The sequence below is a fragment of the Erithacus rubecula genome (genome assembly GCF_903797595.1).
Source record: "Erithacus rubecula genome assembly, chromosome: 16".
Classification (NCBI taxonomy): domain Eukaryota; kingdom Metazoa; phylum Chordata; class Aves; order Passeriformes; family Muscicapidae; genus Erithacus; species Erithacus rubecula.
In genome coordinates, this window is record NC_136668.1 from 11,475,323 (window position 1) to 11,497,521 (window position 22,199).

Genomic DNA, 22,199 nt, shown 5'->3' on the forward strand with positions numbered 1-22,199 from the left:
ACCACGTCACTCTTATCTGCCAGGCCAGCAAACACCACTTTGCCAGTCCTTTTCCTGTCTCCAAGCTCTGTGGGCCAATCCAGCAGCTGCCAAGAGCATATTGCCAGCAGTGTCACCTCACCTGGCCAGGGCACAGAGAAAACGAGGTCTGATGGGCTGGTCAGCATCTTTTCTGTCTGTCTCTCTTGTGGCCTTGACTATGACATAACTTGCTCATTTTATTCCCCAATTATCCTTCCCCACTGCTGGCCTCTGAACTGCCAGAAATCCCCTGTCTCTGACATCTGTGTCCTGCTCTGTTTTTCTCCAACACACAACCCCAGCTTTTCTGCCTTCCTCTCCTGGAAAAAGATATTTCCTCCCGTTTTCATCTCACCTGGGAGGGATTTGGGGGTATCATGCCTGGGATCCCACAGAGCCAAGTATTCTCAGGAGGATTAGGTGAGTTTGGTGCAGATAGGGCCAGCATAACCATAAGCATTGGTCTGGATACTGCCTGGGGAAGTCCCAAAGCCTGTGGCTGCCAGGAGCCAAGAAGGTATAAGAGACAGCAGCTGCTCTAAATATAGCCTGATCCTACAAGTGTCTGTTACTGGCCATGGTCAGAGAGCCGTGCTGGCCAAACCACTTCAGCTCAGAGCTGAGAGCCAAGGCAGGAGCAGGACACAGCTTCAGAATGAGAGTCAGAGGACAAGTAGCTGGAGTTCAAACTCCAGTGCTGGGTGCAGCCAAAGTTTTCCCAATAAAGCAAGACTTCCCTGAATGGAAACAGCTCTCCCTGGTATATCACCCAGTGCTGTGGATGGGGTGTGGGGTCCTGGGCCTGCCCTTGACCTGTGCCCAGATTTCCATGTGAGGCTCTCCAGCAGGCACGTGCAGAGCACAGGTTGGTTCCTCCAGGATCTGCAGCACAGCATTCTCATGGGAGATGGAAGGACCCCACCTCACTGCAGGGAACAAGAGGACAGCAATGCCCCTTGGCAGCTGGGGTGCTTCTCCCCTGGAAGGGCTGGACAGGGCTGTTTAGCCTCGTGCAGCAGCAGTTCCTCCCCTCCCCGGGGCAGGCTGCTCTGCAGTGGCACTGCTCGCTCCAGCTCCTGTGTGGGTAACGAGCCGCCTTTGCTGCTCGCAAGGAAAGCTGCGAGCCCAAGTTTCCAGGCAGCAGGAGCAGTGGAGGGGGGTGAAAGGAAAGAGGGTGTGGGGTGGGGGGTGGAGAAGAGCCTCCTGGGTATAATAGCAGCAGATTGGGCTTGTTAGCATCTCATGCTGTTAACCCCTTCCAGCCTTTGTAGCTGTGAACCTGCCAGGTCACAGCCAAACAGCGAGGGGTAGTGCAGGGATGGGGGACAAGGACAGGGACAGGTGAGGTGTTTCGGTCCTCTGAGACCTTGCTAGCCCCATGGGAAGATGATGGAGAGGAAAGGGTGGAAGGCAGCGGTGGGAAAGAGCTGTGGCCAAGCTGGGAACCTTGGGAACCTGCAGGTGCCATCCTGCAGGTCTCATGCAGTGAGTTCCTCCAGCTTTAGAATTTCTACCTATTCACACACTTTGCAGCATGTTTCCTTCAGGTTTTGGCAATCTCTGTGTGTATTTTGGTGCAAAGAGGAGGCTGGACACTGCGGAGGGACCCCTGCAGGACAGCTCCTGGTCCTGCTGGAGCACAGGCTGGGGAATGCTGCAGGGTCTGGCACCCCGGCAATGAAGGGGAGACCTGCCCCGCAGCCGTGTGCCCGAGACAGATGGAAGCTGACAGTCTTTTTTGGAACTGAAATATTTATGGGACAGGAGCCACATGGCTCGTCCCAGTGGCCCTGGATCTAGCTCCCTGGATCTGCTGCAGCAGCTCCTGGGGAAGGATGGAACCAGGTCACCGGAGCAGTGAGGGGGCCAGGGAGGAGCTCAGCCACAGGGGAACCCTCCCAGCTCCCGATTGTGGGTTGAGAGAGCTGCAGAAACCACCAAATGCTTTCCCAAAAGCTGCAGGATCTCATTGGGGTCAGTACATCCTGGGGTGCAGGGGAGGGAAGTGGGAGTTCATCCAGACCATCCACAGGGATCAAGAGCCTGCATCAGCATCACTTCCAGGATGGAGTTTGCGATTTTTTTTTTTATTTTTTTTTTTTACTGCAGTTTTTTCCCCTCCCCTCTCTCTCTCTCTCCTTCTGGCCTATTTTTGTCTTTTGCAGGGGCTCAGGAGTTTTCCTGAAACAGCTTTTCCGAAGGAGGCTACTTTCAGATGGACGGTCGGTGGGAAAGTCTTCGCTTCCCCCCGCCATCGCTCCTCCCACACGCCCCGCGCTGCTGCTGCTGCTGCTCCGAGCTGCAGCCGCTTTTTGGAGCATGCAGAGGAATACAGCACCCGAGGGGGGGGAGCAGTAAAAATAGCCTCTTGCAGCCTCCCGGGGCTCCGCTTCTCCCTGAGGGAGCGATCGCCAAGTGGGTTAGTCTGGACCTACTTCAGTCCCCCTGTGCCCAGTGGGGGCCCTTTTCCCCATGACCCCGTTTGAAGATGGTGTTGCCCGTGAGGAAGAGGAGGGATGGCTCAGCAGATCATCGGGGCAGAAGGACACCAAGCCCTTCTCAGCCTCTGGGACAAACAGCCCATGCTGGTGCAGCCAGGCTGGATTATGGGTGGAGATCCCCGAGCCCTGGCTGGGACATGGGAGGGCAGGGGGCAGAGCCAGGTGTGGAGCAGCAGCAATGGGGGTGCAGGGTGCACTCACCAATGTTGGGGTGCTTCAGGAGACGGCAGATCCGCGCTTCTCGTTCCAGCTTCTGGTGATCTGAAAGAGGCAACGGCCCTAAATTAGGATCTGAGGAAGGGAATCAATGGCTCTCAGAGGGGGTGTTGGCACAGGAAACCTGGGGGATAGAGCAGCTTGTTTTTTCTTTGCTGAAGAGTTATGGATTTGGGGAGAAGTTCAGCATCAGGGCCCAATGGGCACTATCCCAGCACAGATGCTGTCCCTGGCTAAGCCCCTCAGGCACTGATGCCATGGGCAATCTTGAGTTTGGAATGATCCCTTGCTCTCCCCTCTCTCTTCTCTTTGCTGAACAATCTCTGAACACCTCCCAAATACCCTGGATTTGTCTGGATTATCCTTGCTTGCAGCACTGTTCCTTTTTCTGCTATTCTTCCAGGCACAGGCAATCAGCCAGGACATTTCCAGCCCCACACAGTACAATGTGAGCAGCTGAAGGCAGAGTGAACCAGTGAGAGGTGTCAGGATGAAATGAGGCTATGGGCTTCACTCCCCCTCACCATCATCAGCCATTCCACACCAGGGCTTTGCTCTCCTACACTGCAGCACCCTCTCTCAGAACCAGTGCCTGTCTCCAAACAGGAAGCACAGGTCCCACTCCCCATCTTTCAGCAGGCTTGAGGATGTGAGACAAGAGAGCTCTGGGCAAAGCAAGTTGAGCTGAGCCAAAAAATCTTCTGCCCTGGGGTAGCTCAGAATGAATCTGCAAATCATTTTGTTTCTTCCTCTGCTTCTCTCCTTGCTCACACCTGACCCAGCCACCTTGCACGGAGGTGCCTGACTGGAGGCATTTTGTGCAGGAACTTAGCAGCTAGGACAAGCAAGGATATAATTAGGGCTGCTGTCTCTCAGTGCTATCACTGCTACCTTGCAGGTTCACACCCCAGAGTCTCGCTCTGCATCAAACCAAACCTGGATATCTCCAACTGCTGAGGGGTGAAAGCAATGCAGCCCCTTCTCTGGGGTGCTGCAGCCTTCCCCAGGGCTCAGGATCCTGTCTGAGAGGCACCCTGGGGCTTGGGGTGACTTTTGCAGCCTGTGTTGGAGTCTGAGCTGAAGGCTGAGATAACCTTGGTGGCCTCATTCAGCTCCCCACATTGTTTCCCGTGATGGGTGACAACCTTCCCAGGGTGGGACACGGTGACAAGGAGAGGTTGGAGTTCAGGCTGTTCCTGCAACTAAACCCATTTTGGGGTGGATAACGGGGATGGGACAGTGTGACCAGTGGGGCAAGCACTTCTCTGGGGAGGTGGGTTACAGCCCCTCCTACCCCACAAACCCAGCTCCTGCACACAGCTAAACCCCATTTTTCCTCCAAATCTCCACCTTCTCTCCTCCTGGCCCCTCTGTGTTGGCAGCCAGGAGGATGTCTAAAGAAACAGACCATGACTGGGGGTGTTTTGCAACTTCTCTCACCTTCTCCCCACTTCTCTCCTTCCTGCCCTTTCTGTCTGGGGAAGTGCCATCCTCCCTGCCAGCACTGCAGAAATGGGGGGGTCTAGACCATTAACCAAAGTCGCTGGTGATTCCAGCTGGCCGAGCAGAGAAAACACCCCAGTGAAGCTTCTCCATGGGACTGCTGGGCACTGCAGGGACAGCACAAACCCCAGGAGAGAACAGAGGGGCAAACTGCCGGAGGAGACGAGCGGAGGCAGGAGGGAGCAAAGGGAGGGCGGCTCAATCTGCTGCTCCAGGCAGCCCTGAAAACTGGGAGGCGTTTGCCAGCTGGGGTACACAGGCAGGAGCCAAGGGCTGAGCCCAGCACTGCACCCTGCCCAGAGCCCAGCCTCTGGCCTAGAAGGAAGAGAATGATCTGCATCCCTGAAGAGGGGCTGGAGGATCTGAGGGGCTCAGTGCCGGTGCTGCGCTGCTTTGGCAGCACTGTGAGAGGCACACTGGGACATAATGATTTAATTCCAGGTCAGAAAGGAGCTTGTCACTCTTTTCTCCATTTCAGTTTTGCCTTCGGAGGTCAGCAGTGGAATTGGGAGAGACACCGAGGGAGGTTAATTAAACCCTCCTGGCAGGGTGCTTCCTGCTGGCAGCACACATCCTGCACTCCCAGCAGCCAGGGAGGAGCCGGAGCAGGGACACCGCATCTGCTGCCTCATCCTTTCCATCCACCTCATCACAGCTCCTCTGCCAGCTGCCTGGGGGCAGAGGGGTCCCTGGCTTGGGGCAAGGGCTGCTTGATGATTTCTATGCTGTCTCATCTCAGTCTCACTCTGAGGAGCAGCTGGGACAGACCCACCAGGACAGCTCCTCTTCCAGCAGCAAACAGCCAATGTGCTCCACCAGAGCAGATGGCAGAGAGCAGTGAGGGCCCATTTCCAGGTAGGAATGAAGTCAAATCCCCACCTGAAGGGATGTTCCCCTTTCATTGATGTAGGTATATGAGTAAGAAAACTTACAAACCCCAGAGGAGGGATGAGGTGACAGCAGGGGCTCACTCAAAGTTAGGCTCCCAAAATAACTGTGCTACCCTGTGCCCGGAGCTGGCAGTGGAATGGTTGTTGTAAGGCTGCAATGTGTCTGCAGGGTGGTGAGAGGTCTTGGGGACAGAAATGGGGTCCTCTGGCTCCTGAGGCAGATTGCGGTCTGGGAGTTCCCCTGAGCCTTGGCACAGCCAGGCTGTGGATGCATCCCTGTGATCAGATGGGATGTGGCAAGCAGCCTCCGAGACACCTCCTCGTGACATTCACCCCACCCATCAAGGAGCTCAGTGTGTACCACAGCAGGGACAGGGTGGGATGAGGGGCTCCCCATCGCAATCAAAGACCCCCCACCTCATTGCACATCAAAGGCATCATCCCAGCACCATGCAGAGGGGACAAATTCCCCACCACATGAGTCCTGCTCATGTCTTGCTTTTTCCAAAACACCCTCAGTGCTTACCTCGAGCAGAGAGCTTCTTGGTATTGATGATCTTGGCCGCATACTCTTGTCCTGCCAACACCTTCACACATCTCCGGACAATGGAGAAAGCACCCCTGGGAACAGAAGGAGCCAGAGGTGAAGGGCTTGGTATGAGAACAGGCACGGCTCAGCCCTCATGTGGCTGTGGGATAAGGAGCAGCCACAGGCATGGGGACAAGGATGGGGATGAGGATAGGTACTGACTGGGGCAGGGACTTGGGCAAAACACGAAGGGATCTCAGCCAGCTTCCCTGCACCACTGTCCCTGAGGAATGATGGGAGGGAGCACATGCAGACCTAGAGAGGATGTGGGTTTCTCTCCTCTGTGCTCCTCTGGGACACCCCAGGAACCATGCCCTTTTCTTCCTCTTCCTCCTGGCTTTGTCCTACCTGTTGCCAGGAGGGAAGGAGCAGTGATTTACCGGGAGTGCTGGTTCCCAAGGGAAACCATGGTGGCTGCAGCTGCCACGTAGCTCTCGGCCACTTCAGCCTGAGTGGCTCTGCCTGTTCTAGACCTTTCAGTTACAGCAGGAATTGGCAGCTGTGACCGTGCCAGATCACCCCCCACTGCAAAACCATCACCCAGGCAGGGACAGCCCAGGGCACCCTGCGAGGGTGGAGCCCAGCTGGATGGATGCACCTTGCACACACACGAGCCAACGTGCAAAGCTCTCCTGGGGTCTGGCAGGTGAGTGAGAACGAGTGCTTGGGACACTCCAACGACTCCTGCCTGCCCTGGACCGCATACCCAAGTCCTGCCAGCTCGTGGCACTGCCAGTGCCAGCGAGTGCCGGGAGCTGCAGCCCTGCAATCACACACACATGCACGCTCCAGCCCTGCTGAGCATAACCTTTGTGCCAGGTTGCCTTTCCTGCCAAACCTCTCCAATCGCTAAAATAACAACTATCAAAAGCAACCCCACCTCCTGCCCCACCTTCCCCCACTCCTCTTCACCCCACTCCAACTCCCTGCCGAGGAATAAAAGGCCGCGGGCTGGCGAGAGCGGCGGATAATTGATTTTAGCGGCGGGGGCGGGTGGAGACGGCAATTTGGGTTTGAATGTGGTTTTTAGGAGAGCAGGCGAGCAGCGGGTGTGGAGGGATGGGGATGGAGCCCCAGCAGAGCCGGCAGCCCACGCGCCCAGCGCTGCCGTGCAGAGCATCGCTCGCGGCACGTGCCAGGCAGGAACTGGGGGAAAACATCCTGGTGCTTCCCAGCTTCCCCGTCCTGCCATTTAATCCTGGCTGCTGAAAGAGCTGAGCTGTTAATAGCCCTGAATCCTGGGGAAGAATTAACTGGAAAGAGTGGGCGAAATGCTTCATATCCAGCTTGCCATAGGTAGGCAGACCAGAGCTATTGGTAGTCCTGTGGTCTATCTCTCTTCATCCTGCTGGGAACCCCACACTGTGTAGGGTTTGTGGGCTCCTGTGGATCCTTGGGACTCATATTTTCTATTTTTTTTCCTAAAGATATGTGTGATGTTCCTGTAATGGCAGGACAGTCTGCAACAGAGAGTGCAGCAAACAGGGATGTCCCTCTGCTCCAGCTCAGGGTTTCACTGCAGAACCTAGCAGGAGGCTGGTTCTAGCAGGAGGGTTGTAGGTGTCCCAGATCCACTGGAGGGTGAGGTCAATCCTGCTCCCAGTGTCCACAGACTCTTGCTCATCTATTTATTTGAACTGAACATAAAAAACGGGGAGCCATGTGAAGCAGCTGTTTCACTCCTCCAACTGCATTCCTGGCTTTTGGCTCCTCCAGACCTTCCTAACTGAAACCAAATGTCTATTTGTGGTCTGTAAAGCATAAGCAAAACCCTGTGTGCCTGGAGGGTGGGTGGAACATGGAACACTGGATGCAGGTGCAGGGTACCCAGGAGTACAGCATGTTTGCCACAGTCCCATGCTTGCTCCAGTTAGATCTTTCTGTGGATCTGCATTGCCTAGGAAAGCCTTCACATTGGGTGTTCGATCCCCAGCCAGGCTTTACTCCCTGTGCCAGGCTGCTCTCTTGCTACTCAGTCCCATGTAGGATTTTCCCAGCCTAAGGGAAAAAAATCCCTCCCCCCCCCCTTGCTCCATCTAAATACAGCATCTTCACGGCAAAGGCAGCATCCCCTTCCACACCAGAGGCTCATGGGGCACTGCCAGCAGCGCTGGAGGTGCCAGGCATGGAGCTCAGCCTCCCTGAGCTGCAAGAAACCCCTCTGGAAGGACGGAATCATGTCCTGTCCTCTGGCCATGGTCAGCAGTGTGTCCCTTTGCTCCCAGGGCACTGAGTCTTCAGATAGGGATCACCCCAGACCTGGTGGCAGCTGAGGACCCCCCTTTCTGCCTTGGGTGAGACAGCACGTCCCAGTCTGAGCAGGGACGGATCCATCACCTGCACGGCCATGGGTACAGAGCGTGTCCTTGTCACCTGCCTGGCTGCCAGCGCAGGGTGATGTTGGACCCGCAGCCCAGCACAAGCCCCATCCCTGCAGCCCCGAGCCCTGGCACAGCTGAGCCCCAGACCTGCAGCGTCTGTCCCTTGGTCCTCAGGCCAGGCGTGACCCCATGCCTTGTCCCCACGGCCCTCACCACCAGCTCAAGCAGTGGCTCTGCCACCAGGATGCTCCCCTTCTCCCTTTTTCACACCTTCCCTGCCAGCGCCCGGCTGTGCTGCTGCCGCCCTCCCTCTCTTCAACACCTCCTCCTCCTCCGAGGCATTTTATCTCCTTTCTAGAGAGAAGAGTGTGGGCTGGGGATTTTTTGTTCCTCCATTTTTTTTTTTTTTTTCTTTTTAATAAGCCCCCTCTCCTGCAGCTCCAGGAGCGGAGGGGCTGATCCTACGGCTCGGCACGGTAATTGTCTCCAGCCTCTCCCTGAACCTGCTGCGGGGGCGGATTTGGAGGCGCCGATGGAGCTGCACTTCATGTTTGTCCTACTCCGGGGGGCCGTGGGCAGGATCCTCTCCCTGTCCCCCCCCCGCTGCCCCCCGCCCTCCGCCCCATTCCCTCCTGCAGGCGTGGGGGATCGGAGCAGCCCTTCGCTCGCTCAGCTTTGCGGGGGCTGCCGCGGGAGTGGGTTTTCCCCAGCTCCGTGTCCCCCGCTCGGGACAGATGTCCTCCCATGCTTGGGAGGTGCAGGGATGTGCCAAGGGCTTGTGCCTTGCTGGGCAGACCCTGCAGACCTCCCTCCCCATCTCTGCCTGCCCCGCGGTGCTGCCATTAGGTGTGTGGCACCTCAAATCCCCACCTGCCCGGCGGTCAGGATGGGTGACAGCCGAGGAAACGGCGGAGAAACAGGGTGGGTGCAGCAGCCTGGCACCCAGACCTGCCGTCCTGCCAGCAAGACTGGGGACACACCTGTCCCCCACAACAGCGCGCCCCATTCCCTTGGGGACAGCAGACTCAAGATGGACCCTCTCTGCTCTGAATCCTCGCAGGAAGCTGCTCGCTGCCAGGCTCTGGTGCGGGAGAGCCGCTCTGCCCAGCCCTGCCAGGACAGACCCGCCCGGCTGGCACCGGAGCATCTCTCCGGAGGAAGAGCGGCACTTCCCAGCCGAGCAGCTGCCGCAGCAGAGCAGAGGTGCGGCACTTCGTCCTGATTTCCCTCTCTAAGCCCATGAAGCAGAAATTTCCCCTTGGGAAACCGCTGATTTTTGAATGTGCCAGGATGTGCTGGAAACCATCCCAGTGGAAAATCCCCAACCAGCCCCACAGCACCTTGGCTAAGCTGGTGAAGCCCCTAACTCGGGAACACCTCCGTGCTGCTGCTGTTGTACCTGCCCTACTGAGTGGATGGAAAAGCTGTGGGATGCACCGAGCTGGGGATGCTGCTCCTGCATCACCCCAGAACTGGGGTGGTCGGGGGCGATGCTCTCAGGAGCTGTGAGCTGCTGCGCCAGCTCTGCTCCTTTATTCCTGCTAAAATGCATCTGTCCAGGTGGTTTTACACCACGGTGCTGGGCAATGCGGGCAGCCCCTGAGCCTGGCTGCTCAGCCCTCCAGTCAGCACCCACCCAGCAAAGCGTCGCAACCCAGATACCTTCAGGAGCCCTCCTGCTGCTGCCCCATCACTCCTGGCCTGAGAACTCCCCTCCACATCCCCACAGCCACCTCTGCCCAGCCAGAGCCCCACAGCCTCACCACAGGCACAGAGCAGCCACTGCCCACCCCCTGCCACTACCACAAAGCCCCAGTGCCCTGAAAAGCCGAGAAAAGTCTGGAAAAAGAGGGTCCTACATCTCATCTTGCCACCAGCTCACTGGTGGGTGCCCATGCCCCTGTCTGCAGTGCCAGCTGGGGCTGTCCCCGCCACAGGGACCCACTCCCCAGCCCCATCCCCTGTTGTCCACCAGCCCCTCTCTGTCACCCTGGTGCCACAGGGATGGATGTGAGTGTCCCGGGACAGGGGGTCCTTTTGCCTCCACGGAGCTGCACTTTGTAGCAGTACCCCGGTGCCACAGTTTGGCTGAGGAAATATGAGCAGCATTCAGCCCAGCCAGCACAAAATCCACCTGTCTCAGCCTCTCCATTTCCCCATCTCTGCCCTCTCCCTTCTCCCTCGCCCCCATTTCACACGCCCACGTGCATGTGGGCACACGCTCAGGCACAGGCTGTTCTGCACCCGGGCGATGCAGGGCTGCTGTTGGAGCATCCCTGTGCTCAGGATGGACAGAGCTTCCCCTTTGGAGCACAGGCACCCCGAGCCCACCACCACACTGCCGGCTGCTCCAAAGAGACAGCGGCCACACGGCCCAGATTTACACACCGCTCCAAAAAAAGGCACAGAAACCAAAACAGAGGCACATGCCTGCTCACTCCTGCGCCCGCTTTACAGCCACACGCTGGGCGGGACGCAGAGCATCCCTCACACGGGGAGCCTGGCATCCCCTGCTCCACCCGGGGGTGCTCAGTGCTGCCCAGGATCCCCTCGCTGTGTTTGCACACACACACACACACACGCACGGATCCAGGCACACACGATGACACCTGGAGCAGAGGAGCTGAGCCCTCCCTCGCAGGAAAGCCGGGTCAGACAGGGCTATGGCTCACCCGCACTGGGACAGGGGTGCGGAATATCCTGGATTTTTCCAAAAGCCACCGGGATTCTCTGGGGGCTGCCAGGCAGACTGGGTCTCCTGCAGGACTAGTCAAGCCCCGGTGAATCCACACAGCTAAATTCCCTCAAGAAATGTGAGGGGTGCCCACTGCTTTGACTTTCCTCCTCAGCTGTCCTGACCCTCCTCCCGGCTGGAGAACTTCCCAAGGGAGCTAGCAGCCTTCTTTATCGGGAGCAGCTTTTCCATAAGAGGGGCAGCCGAGTCCTTCCAAAGCAACTCCAGGGGTGTCCCAAGCCCCAGGCAAACACCCATCAGCAGCCCCTGAACTCAGGCAGGGACGGAGTAGCAGGTCTGGGGCTGGAATCCCCCATCCCCTCTCGCGTGCCTCCTCCGATTCCCACTGCACTCTCTCCGTGCCCATCTCCTTTCCCTCATCTCCAGCAGGTCCCAGCACCGCTGAGTCTTTCTCCCAGCCAGGGCACAGCCCCGCTCTGAGCATCCCAGCCCCATCTCCAACTTACTTGCCCAGTTCCTCAAAGAGCTGGTACTCCTCAGTGAAGCGATTGCAGGTGATGGTGGCCATCCCGAGGGGCTGGAAATGCTCCCTCCCAGTGCGGAGTTTGGGGCAAGCAGCTCTCCTCTGGCTCCCTCCCTCTCCGTGTGCTCCCGGGGCTCTCTCCTCGCTGAGGTAAATAAGGGAATATATTTGATTGACAAGCCCAGAGATAATGATGAGGGCAATTTGTCTTCTCAGCTTCACGAGCCTTCGTCAGCATCCCCGTCCCCATGGTGACCACCGCTGCCAGAAACGCCCTGTTTCTGTTGCCGGGGCAACTGCTTCCCAAACCCGCCGCCCTCCGTGGGGAGCAGGGCCCTGCTGGGGACCCGGCCCGGGGCTGCCCGGGGGTCACCCCCCTGCTGCGGGGGGGGATAGCTAAAATACAACTATTAAAGGCAAATTAAAGGCTGTGGCAGTGGTAAAATAATTGGGGCAAAAAAGGTTTCCATGGAAACTGTGGTTTCCATATTGCAGGAGGATGCTGTCACCCCAGCAACTGCTTATAACCCCCCCCCCAAAAAAAAAAAACAAAAAACCAACACACTACAGGCCCTGCTGGTACCTGCAGCAGCATTCCTGGGGGCTCTGGGGCTGTGGAATGGGACACGCTGAGGCAGGAGGGAGCAGATGGAGCAGAAGTGTGTCAGGAGAAGCTGGAGAAACCATGGCAGGTCCCCAGGTCCCCACACCGTCCCGCCTTCAGCCAGGGTCCCCAGAGGGGCTGGCCCTGATCACACTGCAGGGGAGGGCTGGCTGCTCCCCACTCCCCCCTTTGCATCCCCCCAGGGGCCCTGGGGTTTCCTGGAGCAGCTGCTGGGGTCCTGCAGAGAGAGCGAGCAGCCTGTCCTGCAGCATAGCTAGAGGGGTGCTAAAGGGCTGTGTCCTGGGGTGCTGTGTCCCTGGGGTGCCCAAGCCAGGGTAGAAAGGGGGGAGTTTCAAGGTGGGAATAGGAGGAAGGTCTGGCCCCCCAGTCCTTGCACTTTTTGTTGCTGAGTTACTCCTCTGCTGTGATGAACATAAGAAAACACAAAAAGTGCAGTAAAAGTGGAGTTGTGAGGTTCAAAACCTCAGGGAAGGGGTTTCCCTCTGAGTCCCCACCAGCCCTCATTGGGGATCCAGCACTACTCCCTCTGTCTACACTACTCCTTGCACTTTCCACCTGCTGACTTCCCCCAGAAGAGCTTCCTACTAAGCTTTTGTCCCGTTTCTGGATGATTTTGCAGCAGCAGGACCCTCATCACAGCAGGAGAAAGAACTCCCTGTGCCAGCTGGGAGGGCATTGCCTTTGGCAGCTGAGATGGATTGAGTTCCCTTTCAGGCTGCCATGGAAGGGTTAAAAGGAAAAGTAAAAGGTTCTAACCAGACAAAAATAGGGAAAAATCTTTGAGAGGGGAGAGAGGAGGAGCAGAGAGGGAGAGAAGAAAGGAGGTGGAAGTGGAGGAGGACAGCAAGTGGCGGAGTGAGGAAGAGGAGGGGGAGGAGGAGAAAGGTCTAATGGCTTTTCCATTAATTGCACCATTACCCACCTTCATCCCCACCTTGCATCCCTGCATGCAGCCTCCCGCTCCTGTCTGGTCCCATCCAGGGGACCCTGGTGGCAGAGCAGGGACTGGTTCCCAGCATGGATGGGCACAGGATAGGCCCACTGTCCCCAGGGACTGACGACCTCCAGACCCACCCTGGCCACGCCCTGGCATGGGCAGAGCACTGCAGGCACCCTCACTTGTGGTGCAGGAAATGCATATGTGCCATCTGTGCCCTGGGGACATGATGGTCCCCAAAATGCCTCCAGGCATCTGCACAACTCCTCCCCACGTTGCTCCCACAAAAAAAGGGAGTTCATTCCTCACCCCAGGGCTGTGCCAGGGGGCGGGGGGCTGCCGTGGGGGTCGGTGCATCTGGATGTTTGTGGGAGTGCTCTCCTCCTCCAGCGATTTGCTGCCAGCCCCCAGCAGCCCCTTGGAACCCCAGAGGCAGGAGCCCCCCACTCCCAAGACCCCCTGGATGCCCGTGGGCGACTCTGTGCCCCTGGCTCACTCCCACCTCCCTCCCACCTGCGCTGCTGTTCGTGTCCCCGTGAGCTCCGCAATGTGACCTGCCCCCTCCCCTCCCGGTGCCACCCCCACACTGCCACACGTGCTCAGCCCCACACGCGTGACTCTGCATGCTCCAGCAGCCTGCAGGAGGGATCTGTCCCCTCCTTCCCCCCGGGGCCCTGCTGCACCCCTGACACCCCAAACCCCTCACCGGGCAGGGGCTTTTGGCAAAGCCCCCCACGAGCACCTTGCCTCCCTCTCCAGGGTTCTCCTGCCTGGCAGAGACACGGCTCTCCAAGAAAAGTTTTTCTCTCTCTGCTTTTTTCTCTATTCAGGTTTTTTTTTTCCTTTTCTTTGACATTTTTCCTTCTGAGGGTAAGGGGGTGTCAGACTTCTGCGTGCTGAACATGCTCTGCTTGCTGATGATGTTTTCTCAAGCAGGAACTGCTGTGTGGTCCCAATCCTGGGTGCCTGGGGACAATCTGAGGGAAGCAGGAGCTCTGGGTGGAACCTTCCACCTCTGGGCTGGGGGCTCCCCTGTAGAGGGGAGTAGTCCCAGTCCTCTCTCGGAGGCCTCAGGATATTTTTAGGATGTGTGTGTTCCCAAGATTTGCTCCTGCAGGGCTTTGGGAGCCATGCTGCTCTGCTGTCGTGCTCGGGTCTGGCCACCTGATGGAGACCTTCATCCCCAGTGCTCCTCTCCATCACTGGGCTGCCTCTCCAAAAATGCATCCTGCTCTCCACACCCGGCTCCAGCCCTGCCTGCAGAGCTTTGGTTTCTGCATCCCAGCACGGGCCTGCCCTAGGGTGGGCACCCGAAGCCAGATGATGAACCCCAATGCACTGGATGGGCAGCTCAGGAAGGATCAATGTGTCCTGGAGGGCTGCATCCTTTGCTTCCAGGGGATGGGGCTTGCAGCAGTGCACACCAAACCAGCCAGGCTGCCTATTATATGTTGCAGAGATCCCAAAATTACTGGGACAGTTTCACATGGAATCGGGGGTCTGAGGGATGCTCAGTTGCTGTCCCCTGGGAAGCTGAATTTGGTGTTATTTTTATATAAGATTATAAATATCGTGGTGAGGAGAGCTAATTTACATTTAAGGCTGTGTTTGCAAACGTGCCCTGCCCCTACCCCTATGGGCCCAGCACTTACTCCTGCAACCACAGGAAGCTGCTTTTGGCCGGGACAGGGTGTCCTCAGTGCTGCCCTCTCCCAACAACAGGCAAAGACCCTCCTGTGGACGTGTCCATGACACTTGGGGACACTCAGTAGGTGCCATGCGGCTCCCTGGAAACATTGTGGATCTGAGTGGAGGGGAACCTGCAAAACCACAGATCACTGGCACTGGAGAAAGGACACAAGTGCCCCTGATGCAGAATATTCTGAAGTGCTCAGGGTGCTCTGCCACCCTCCCACTGGGGCAGTTTACTGGGATGCCCATCCCCTGTCCTGATACTGGGCTTCTTCCCACTCTCGGGTGGGAGCTGCCTGTGGGGCTGGAGAGGCTCTGACTGTACCCCCAGTCCTGTCTGCATCCCGTCCTTATTCCATCTCCCTCCTATCCCCCTCCTCTCCTCTTCCCAGCCCAGCCCAGCCCCACCCTCCTCTTACCTCCTCCCCATCGCTATCCCATCCCAACTCCATTCATTCCCAGCCCATCCCCTTCCCACTCGCTGCTGCCGGCAGGATGGAAACGGCCGGGATGGAGACAGCCAGTCCGTACCGACAGAGGCACGGACAGAGAGGAACCACCCTCTAGCCCCGATGGCCTGGGTGCATCCCCCTGCCCCATCCCTCCCAGGCCCCATCCTACACCCAGCTCCTGCCTGGCGCTTGCCAGGCGCTTTGAAGGGAGGTTGGGAAGGAGGGGAGCCTCAGCCTGTCTGTGAAAACACATCTCCGGGGTGCAGGGAACTCCACCGCCTGAGCATCTCTCCAGCTGCATTAACCCCTTGGCAGCCAGAGCGCACACACAGTCCCAGGGGACTTCAGCTCTCTGAAAACATGGGATTTTGGCACATAGCTGCGTTTTCCCCAGTACAGACCATTAATTGCTGCAATGAGAACACGTGGCAGCAGTTGCATCTCCTTTCCCAGCCCAATGTTCAGACACAGCACAGCTGGAATCAGTGGTGAAAGACAACTGCTGTCCTCAGGCTGGAGGCTTTGCTCTCTCCAAGCACACAGAGATGCTCCTGCCTACTTCTCCTCTTTGTTTTCAGGAACTAAGATTTTCCTTCAGCTGTTTCTTGCAAAGATTCAGAATCCAACTCTTTTTAATTAAAATACAGATGACAGCAGATCCACCACTGTGGCCAGGCTGAGTGCAAACCCAGCATCAGCCCAGCAGATCCAAACCTGGAAAGAGGAAGTGAGACAGACGAACATTTTCATGGGGATGTTAGTAAAAGGGAAGGGAGAAAAATCAAACATGTTTTCATGGAAATTTCCATTTTTGAAGAAAAAAAAATAAAAGAAGGACTAAACTTGGATGCATTTATATAAATATGGAAACGAAAGCTGTTTCCTGAGCCTTGTCACCACCTCACGTCCAACCCTGCTCTCCCATTCCTTTCAGCACCAACTCTCCCTTAGCCAGCAATTGTTCCCAAGCCCCTGCAGCATCACCCCCTGCTCTCCCCTGGCTTTGACTCTGCCTGCAGCAGCCTCCTCTTCTTCAGCAAAGTGTGGCTTTATTTTCAGCAACTGGTTGGCTTTGCCAAATGGCAGCTGGTGCTGCAGCCCCGCTGGTGGTGCACATCCCCAGGAACCAGGCTGGCTGATTTGAGGTAGTTTGAGGATGTAGAGCATCCTGTTGGGGCTCACCTCCACCCAGGTGATGCCATGGGGACCAGTCCTCTTGGAGCAACGTGCTAAGGGAGCAGGGATGGAGATGGGGCTGATGGAGGAGCTGAATCCCCTCGGAAACCTGTCCTTGGGATGTGCCTGCAGGGATGCAGGGAGCCAATGGGGTGGGATGGCACACTGATGGGCGTGCACGGAGCAGCGGGGACTGGCGCACACACCGCCACACTCCAGCTTTTCAAACTCCTTCCCAGCTCCACAAGAAGAGGCCTCCTCTCTTCTGCCTTGCTGTCAGCTGGGTTTTTTTTCCTCTGTTTCTATAGAAAATCCCAATACCCCCAAATAATCCAGCTAAGAGTAAAAGAAAAAAAAAATACAAACATGTCATTTTCTTCCCATCCTCATCCCTCTCTCACACACAGGGCTTGAAAGAGCACTGAAAGGTATTCAGTGTGCATGCTGCCAATTGTCACATCTTTCAATGACAGATTTTAAATGAATGTTATTTTGCAAGGGAGAAAGAGAGGGGGGAAAGAAAAAAAATAGAAAGCCCACACTGCTCATCCAAGAGCTGACAAGTCCTAACGGGCCTCATTTTCCAGAGACAAAAATAACTATTTTCAAAATTCACAGCAGGGCCTTCGCCTACACACGCTGCACCAAGAGAAACCTGTGGGGAGAAATGTAAAACACATTGTGTAAATGGAAATGCACCATGCATCCAAAACGATTTTGAAGCTATTTACCCCCTTTAGTCCTCACCAGCTCTCCTGCGAGCGCACATATGCGCGCTCGCACCCCGCCGAAGGCGCGGGGGCCCGGAGCTCTGCTGGCTTCCCTGGCCCCTGGAGATCGGATGGGCTGGTTCCCCACAGCAGTGGATGCTGGGGAGGTGTGTTCTCCCCACAGCAGTGGATGCTGGGGAGGTGTGTTCTCCCCACAGCAGTGGATGCTGGGGAGGTGTGTTTTCCCCACAGCAGCAGACGATGGGGCGGTGCTCCCCTCCCCGTCTGTGGCCAGGGGATGCAGCGTGGTGCTGGCAGGTGGGAGATGTCCCCATCATTCCTGTCCTCCAGGCTTCAGAGTCCAGCAGCTACAAAACAGCAGATCAGCTTCTCTGCAGAGACCTTCTTGGGATCTTCCCTCTGCCCCATGTTCAGCAATGGGATGTAGGGACAGGGACAGCTCCAGCACTGGGCAAACGGGGGTGGTTGGCTGGTAGCATGTGTAGGATTCATAGGAACATGGGTGCCTAGAGGCTTGCACATGAGGGGGCTGTCCAGGCAAATTTTGGGTGAAAAGGTCTGCTAGGTGGCTGACCTATGTGGAGTCCACCACCAGAGCTTAGGGCAAACCTGCCTCCAAAGTGTGGGGCCAAAGAGAAGCACCTGTCCTCTGAGAGCATCCAGTCATGTCTCCATGGGCCACAGCTCCTCATCAGGGCTGCTGCCAGCCCCCCAGTTCAGTGGAGAGGGGAAGCCATAGCCCCACATGAGGTCACTGTAGCAGCATGACAGTCCAGCCAAGCTGACCTCAGGTCTGACATCCATGGTCAGGAATCCATCTCTCCACAAAGAAGCAATGTGGTCTTGGTTTGGGCAAGGCCCAGAGCAAGAGCAAAGGTTGCAGCTGCTTGGCAACAGGCTGAGAGTCAGGAGGAAATAGAGGGAAATAGCAAGGGTTAACATGAAGGTAGAGCCCTCCATGCCCTTGCAGTGACCAACACATAAAGCTCATGATTGGTTGCAGAATCCTTGAGGAAAGGGTCTCTCTCTTTGGAAGCAGCTGTGCAGGGCCAGCCCAACTCAGCACAGTCATTCACCACCACCAAGCACTTCAGCAGAGACCACACTGCCCACCCTCACCCGCTGGGGCAACTCCCTGCGGCCACCACTCCAGCCAGGGAGAAGTGTTTTGGAGTGAACCATGGAGCAAGGGAGAGCAAGAGAGCACTGGCCACCTCCCCACTGTCCTTCTCCCTCACTCCCACCCCACGGCACTGCAGAGCTCCACCCCGGCCAGGATGGGTGGATGCTGGGGATGTCCTGGGGATGTCAGATGCGGTTGGACATGAGCCTGGTGTTCAGCTTGCGGAAGAAGGAGCGCAGCTTGCAGATCTTGCACTTCTTCTTCTTGTTCCTGCTTTTTAGGGGCTCCCGGCCACCTTCCCACTCCTCCCCATCATCCTCACTGGCCCAAGGTCCCCAGGCTCCGCCGTTGAAGTCGGGGTGAGCCCGGGGGTTCTCTGCAGGGTACCGCACCGGGATGGCCGTCCGGTTGTAGTGCACCAACCTCATCAGGAGGGTCCTGACCACGTCTGGGCGCTGCTCTGAGAGGTCGTAGCGCTCGTAGGGGTCGGCGGTGATGTTGAAGAGCCACACAGACTTCCTCAGGCCATCAGTGAGACGCTCCAGGTTCCACCAGCTCCCCGGGAAGTTGGTCAGGGTCTGTGGGGGTATCCAGTCGCTGTATCCTGGGTCGCCAGTGAGGAGCTTCCACTCCCCAACCCGGATGGAAGCTTGCACAGCTGTGTTCCAGATGCCAAAGCCATCCTCCAAGGAGCCGTACTTGGCATGGTTGTACAAGGGGTCGATGTTGTGCAGGATTTCAGTGCGTGGTGACTCCTTGCCCTCACTGATAGCAGGCCAGACATCATAGCCATCCAAGCCTTGGACATTGCTCAGGTTGCCCCTGGCCAGGCTGACCAGAGTCGGGTACCAGTCTGTGATGTGAACCAGTGCCCAGCTTGTCCGACGCTTGCGCTTGATCAGGGGACTGTGGACAAAGCCAATGCCACGCACTCCCCCTTCCCAGTACGTCCCTTTGCGACCCCGCAGCGGCCAGTTGCTTCCACCAGAGAAGGTCTGCCCACCATTGTCCGTGGAGAACACGATCACACTGTTGTCATAATAACCATACTTCTTGAGGGCCCAGGTGATGTTCTTCACGGCCTCGTCCATGCAGGTCACCATGGCCGCGTACTTGCGGCGGGCGACGTTGCCCATGGAGCGGTAGCGGTAGATGTACTCCTTGGGGGACTGCAGGGGCGTGTGCACCGCTTGGAAGGCCACGTAGATGAAGATGGGCTCCTTTGGGCTGTGGGACGCCAGGATCTTGCTGACACGCTGGGCGTAGAGGAAGGTGGAATACTTCCCGCTCTGGTCCCAAGCCACGTCCTCCCCTTCGTGCAGGTCGTAGCCGCAGACGCCCGGCCCGTCGCAGTTGTCGTAGGTGTAGTAATCCACGTTGCCCGTCAGGGAGCCCAGGAAGGTGTCGAAGCCCCGGCGAGTGGGCAGGCACTCCTTCTTGTAGAAGCCAAGGTGCCACTTGCCCACCATGTGTGTGGAGTAGCCGGCTTCCTGCAGCTTCTGTGGCAGGGTGACCTGGTCCAGGGGCAGGCAGTTGGGCTGCCGAGGGCGGATGATGGAGTGCTGCAGTCCTGTGTGGATCTGGTACCTGCCAGGAAGAAGAGCCAGAGGAAAGCAATGGTGATGAGGAGCCTCACTGGGATATGATGCCACTTTGTATGTTAGAGACCCAAAACAAACGCAGATCTCCATGTCACCCAACTCAACCCAATGAAGCAAGATCCAGCCAGGGACAGGGAGCTCCTCATCTATCTATAAGTACCAAAGGCAGATGCGAAGAACACAGAGAGAGGCTCAGCAGACATCTCACAAAAATGCCACCAGCATTTTTCCCCTCTGCTGCCAGCCTGGGAAAGTGGCTGGGCTGTGTCAAGGCAGAGCAGCACAAGCAAGTGGGTTCATAATGCCCCACCTGAATATTCCCATTATCCCTGTCCTCCCCTGCACACCACTTTGTGTGATGTCTGTGATCCCTCAAGAACCATCAGCAGAGAAGGGAGGCCTTTGCTTGGACCCTGGTGAGCTCCACCACCCCAGGCAGTAGGTGACCACATCCATAAGCACCTTCCTGGGGCCCATTCCTCAGCAGGAGGTGGTCTGTTAGGATCTGCCTCCTACAGTTAGTGCTGACCTCACAACACTGCTCCAGAGAAAGCCCCACATATCCCAGAAGGCAGAATGGCCCAGGATAAGGGGCCATCAGCCTATGCTGCTATGGGAGAGGGTAATGGAGCAATATCAGCCTGTGCTGGCCAGTGCAGCACTAAACACACATGCAGGGAAAGCACGGACCAAGGGCCTCACAGCAAGTCTCCAAGGGCCAATGTGTCAGGGACTACCTGGGAACACAGGTCCTTGTCCAACACCAAACACCTCCTGACTAAAGACCACCCTCTCCCAAAGCGACATCCATTACCCAGCAGCATCCACATTTTTGCTCTTGCCATGTGCCACTATTTATCCTGTGTGGAAATAAGCTGTTTCCCCAGGAAGCTCTCTAGAGAGATCCAGATCTGCTGGAGGATCTCCATCCTTTGCCAATACACCAGGACATTGGTCAAGCACCAAGCTGGGGTTAAGCCCTCAAACCTACAGAAGGGACCAAAGGGGGGACAGGAGCAGGTTGTGAGCAGGCTCTGGCTTACCTGCCAGTTATGAGCTGGCTCCGGGATGGGGTGCAGATGGGCTGGATGTAGTAGTTCTCCAGCTTCACACCCTCTGCTGCCAGCCTGTCCAGCGTCGGCGTCTGGATATCTGAGCCGTGATAGCCGATGTCGTGGTAGCCCTGGTCATCGGTCAGAATGAAGATGATGTGGGGTGGCCTGCTGAAGGTGGGAGGCAGTGATTTCTCCATAGGGTCCGTGGCCACGTCGGCCACCAAACTGGGCTTCATCCAGTCCCAAGATAAATAGCCAAAGCTGAGCAGGCTGACGAGCGAGAAACCCGTGAGGGCATAGACGGCCATCCCGAAGCACTGCGCTGCCTGCCAAGGGAGTTACTGTCCCGGCATCGTCCCAGAGCCACGCAAACAGCTCTGCCCCTCCTCCAGGAGGGCTCCCTGATCTAGGGGATGCTCCCCACGGCCCCCGCAGCTGGTTTTGCGGGAGCAGCTTCCATCAAGGCACACTCGCGGCGCACAAAGAGCTTAATCCGCCGGGGCTGGGTTGCCTTCAGTCAAAGGAAAATAACCCTCTCGCCGCTCCAATCACACACATCTGCACGGCAGGACGGGCTCCTCGCAGGGGCTGGCGGCGGCCCGGAGCCGCTCACCAGCGTCCCGAGCGTTGGAAACACTTCCTGCCTTCCTGGCGTTATTTCTTTGTGAAGAGCTCCACAAAACCCCCGTCAGAGAAAGTTGCTGGTTTCTCGTCTGCTATCCGGACGGCCCGCTCGGGATCTGAGGATCCTCGGCTTCAAACTCTGCGGAAGAGGGTGCTAAAGTTCAAGCCCAGAGGTGCCGAGCTCTCCTCCGAGCTCTCCGGGCAAGAGCCGCCCTCTCCTTTTCCCAGCCTCCGCTCCAAGGCAGAGCCCCAACATCTGTCCAGGAGTTGGTGTAAGCCGCCAGGTTTATGGGGAGCTGCCGGCTCGGCCCCTCCCAGCTCAGCAGCTCCAGCAAAAAAATCTGGGAAGCCCCAGAGCTTGCAGAGCCCGAAGCGTGGCATTCCCTGAGCCGCCGATGCTTCCCTCCCTGCCTGCAGCGGGGCTGGTGACACACGGATCAGGACCCTTGTGGGATGCTCAGCTGAAGCTCCTGCAGCATCCAGCAGGAAGGGCTGGATGTCTGGGAGAGATTGCTGGGACCAGCTGCCTGCACTGACAGGATCACCATCCAAATAAATCCTGAACAAGCAAAAGCTGCAAAAACTTTTTTAACACCTCTGGTGTTATTAAAACCACTACAGAGTGGCGGGTGCTGCTGCACCCATTTTCCAAGTGGGGGAACTGAGGCAGCAAAGGGCCATTGTCACAGCCAGACAAGGGCAAGGTTTGGTGGAACCAGAGACTTCTGCCAATGCAGGGGTACTGATCTGAGCCTGGGGTGCTGGGACAAGGGGCTGGTGCCCTGATGCTTCAGGGGGGCTTTGGCAGAGATGAGCAATGGCTCTGTGCAATTCTCTCTGCAAGGCCAGCGTCCATTGGGCATCAGGAAGCCCTCATGCCTGGTATACACATTGTCCCTCTCACTTTCCCAGCAAAAGACATGG

At 57.2% G+C, this 22,199-nt stretch overlaps 2 protein-coding genes across 3 annotated transcripts in view; both read right to left on the reverse strand.

The window, feature by feature from the left end:
• CAMK2A (calcium/calmodulin dependent protein kinase II alpha) overlaps positions 1-11,531 on the reverse strand; it is a 29,748-nt gene extending 18,217 nt beyond the window's left edge. The window contains 3 exon segments of the mRNA XM_079319464.1: positions 2,724-2,783; positions 5,658-5,752; positions 11,243-11,531. Coding sequence (XP_079175590.1) covers positions 2,724-2,783; positions 5,658-5,752; positions 11,243-11,304 — 217 coding nt within the window. The 5' untranslated portion in view covers positions 11,305-11,531.
• A 4,048-nt stretch (positions 11,532-15,579) lies between these two features.
• On the reverse strand, positions 15,580-21,621 carry ARSI (arylsulfatase family member I). Of its 2 annotated transcripts, XM_079320140.1 has the most exons (3): positions 20,640-21,621; positions 18,419-19,582; positions 15,580-16,796 (listed from the first exon to the last, which is right to left on the reverse strand). In XM_079320140.1, the coding sequence occupies exons 1-3, from the start codon at positions 20,957-20,959 to the stop codon at positions 16,772-16,774; spliced, it is 1,509 nt and encodes a 502-aa protein (XP_079176266.1). In that variant the 5' UTR covers positions 20,960-21,621; the 3' UTR covers positions 15,580-16,771. The 2 variants fall into 2 exon arrangements, with proteins under 2 accessions (XP_079176266.1, XP_079176265.1); XM_079320139.1 differs by having other exon boundaries at positions 15,580-19,582.
• Between the last annotated feature and the right edge of the window lie 578 nt (positions 21,622-22,199).

Coding starts and splice junctions, on each gene's coding strand:
- ARSI (XM_079320139.1), bottom strand. CDS start 20,959: ATGGCCGTCTATGCCCTCACGGGTTTCTCGCTCGTCAGCCTGCTCAGC. Junction 19,583..20,639: donor AGCCAGCTCATAACTGGCAG/GTAAGCCAGAGC, acceptor TCTTCCTGGCAG/GTACCAGATCCACACAGGAC.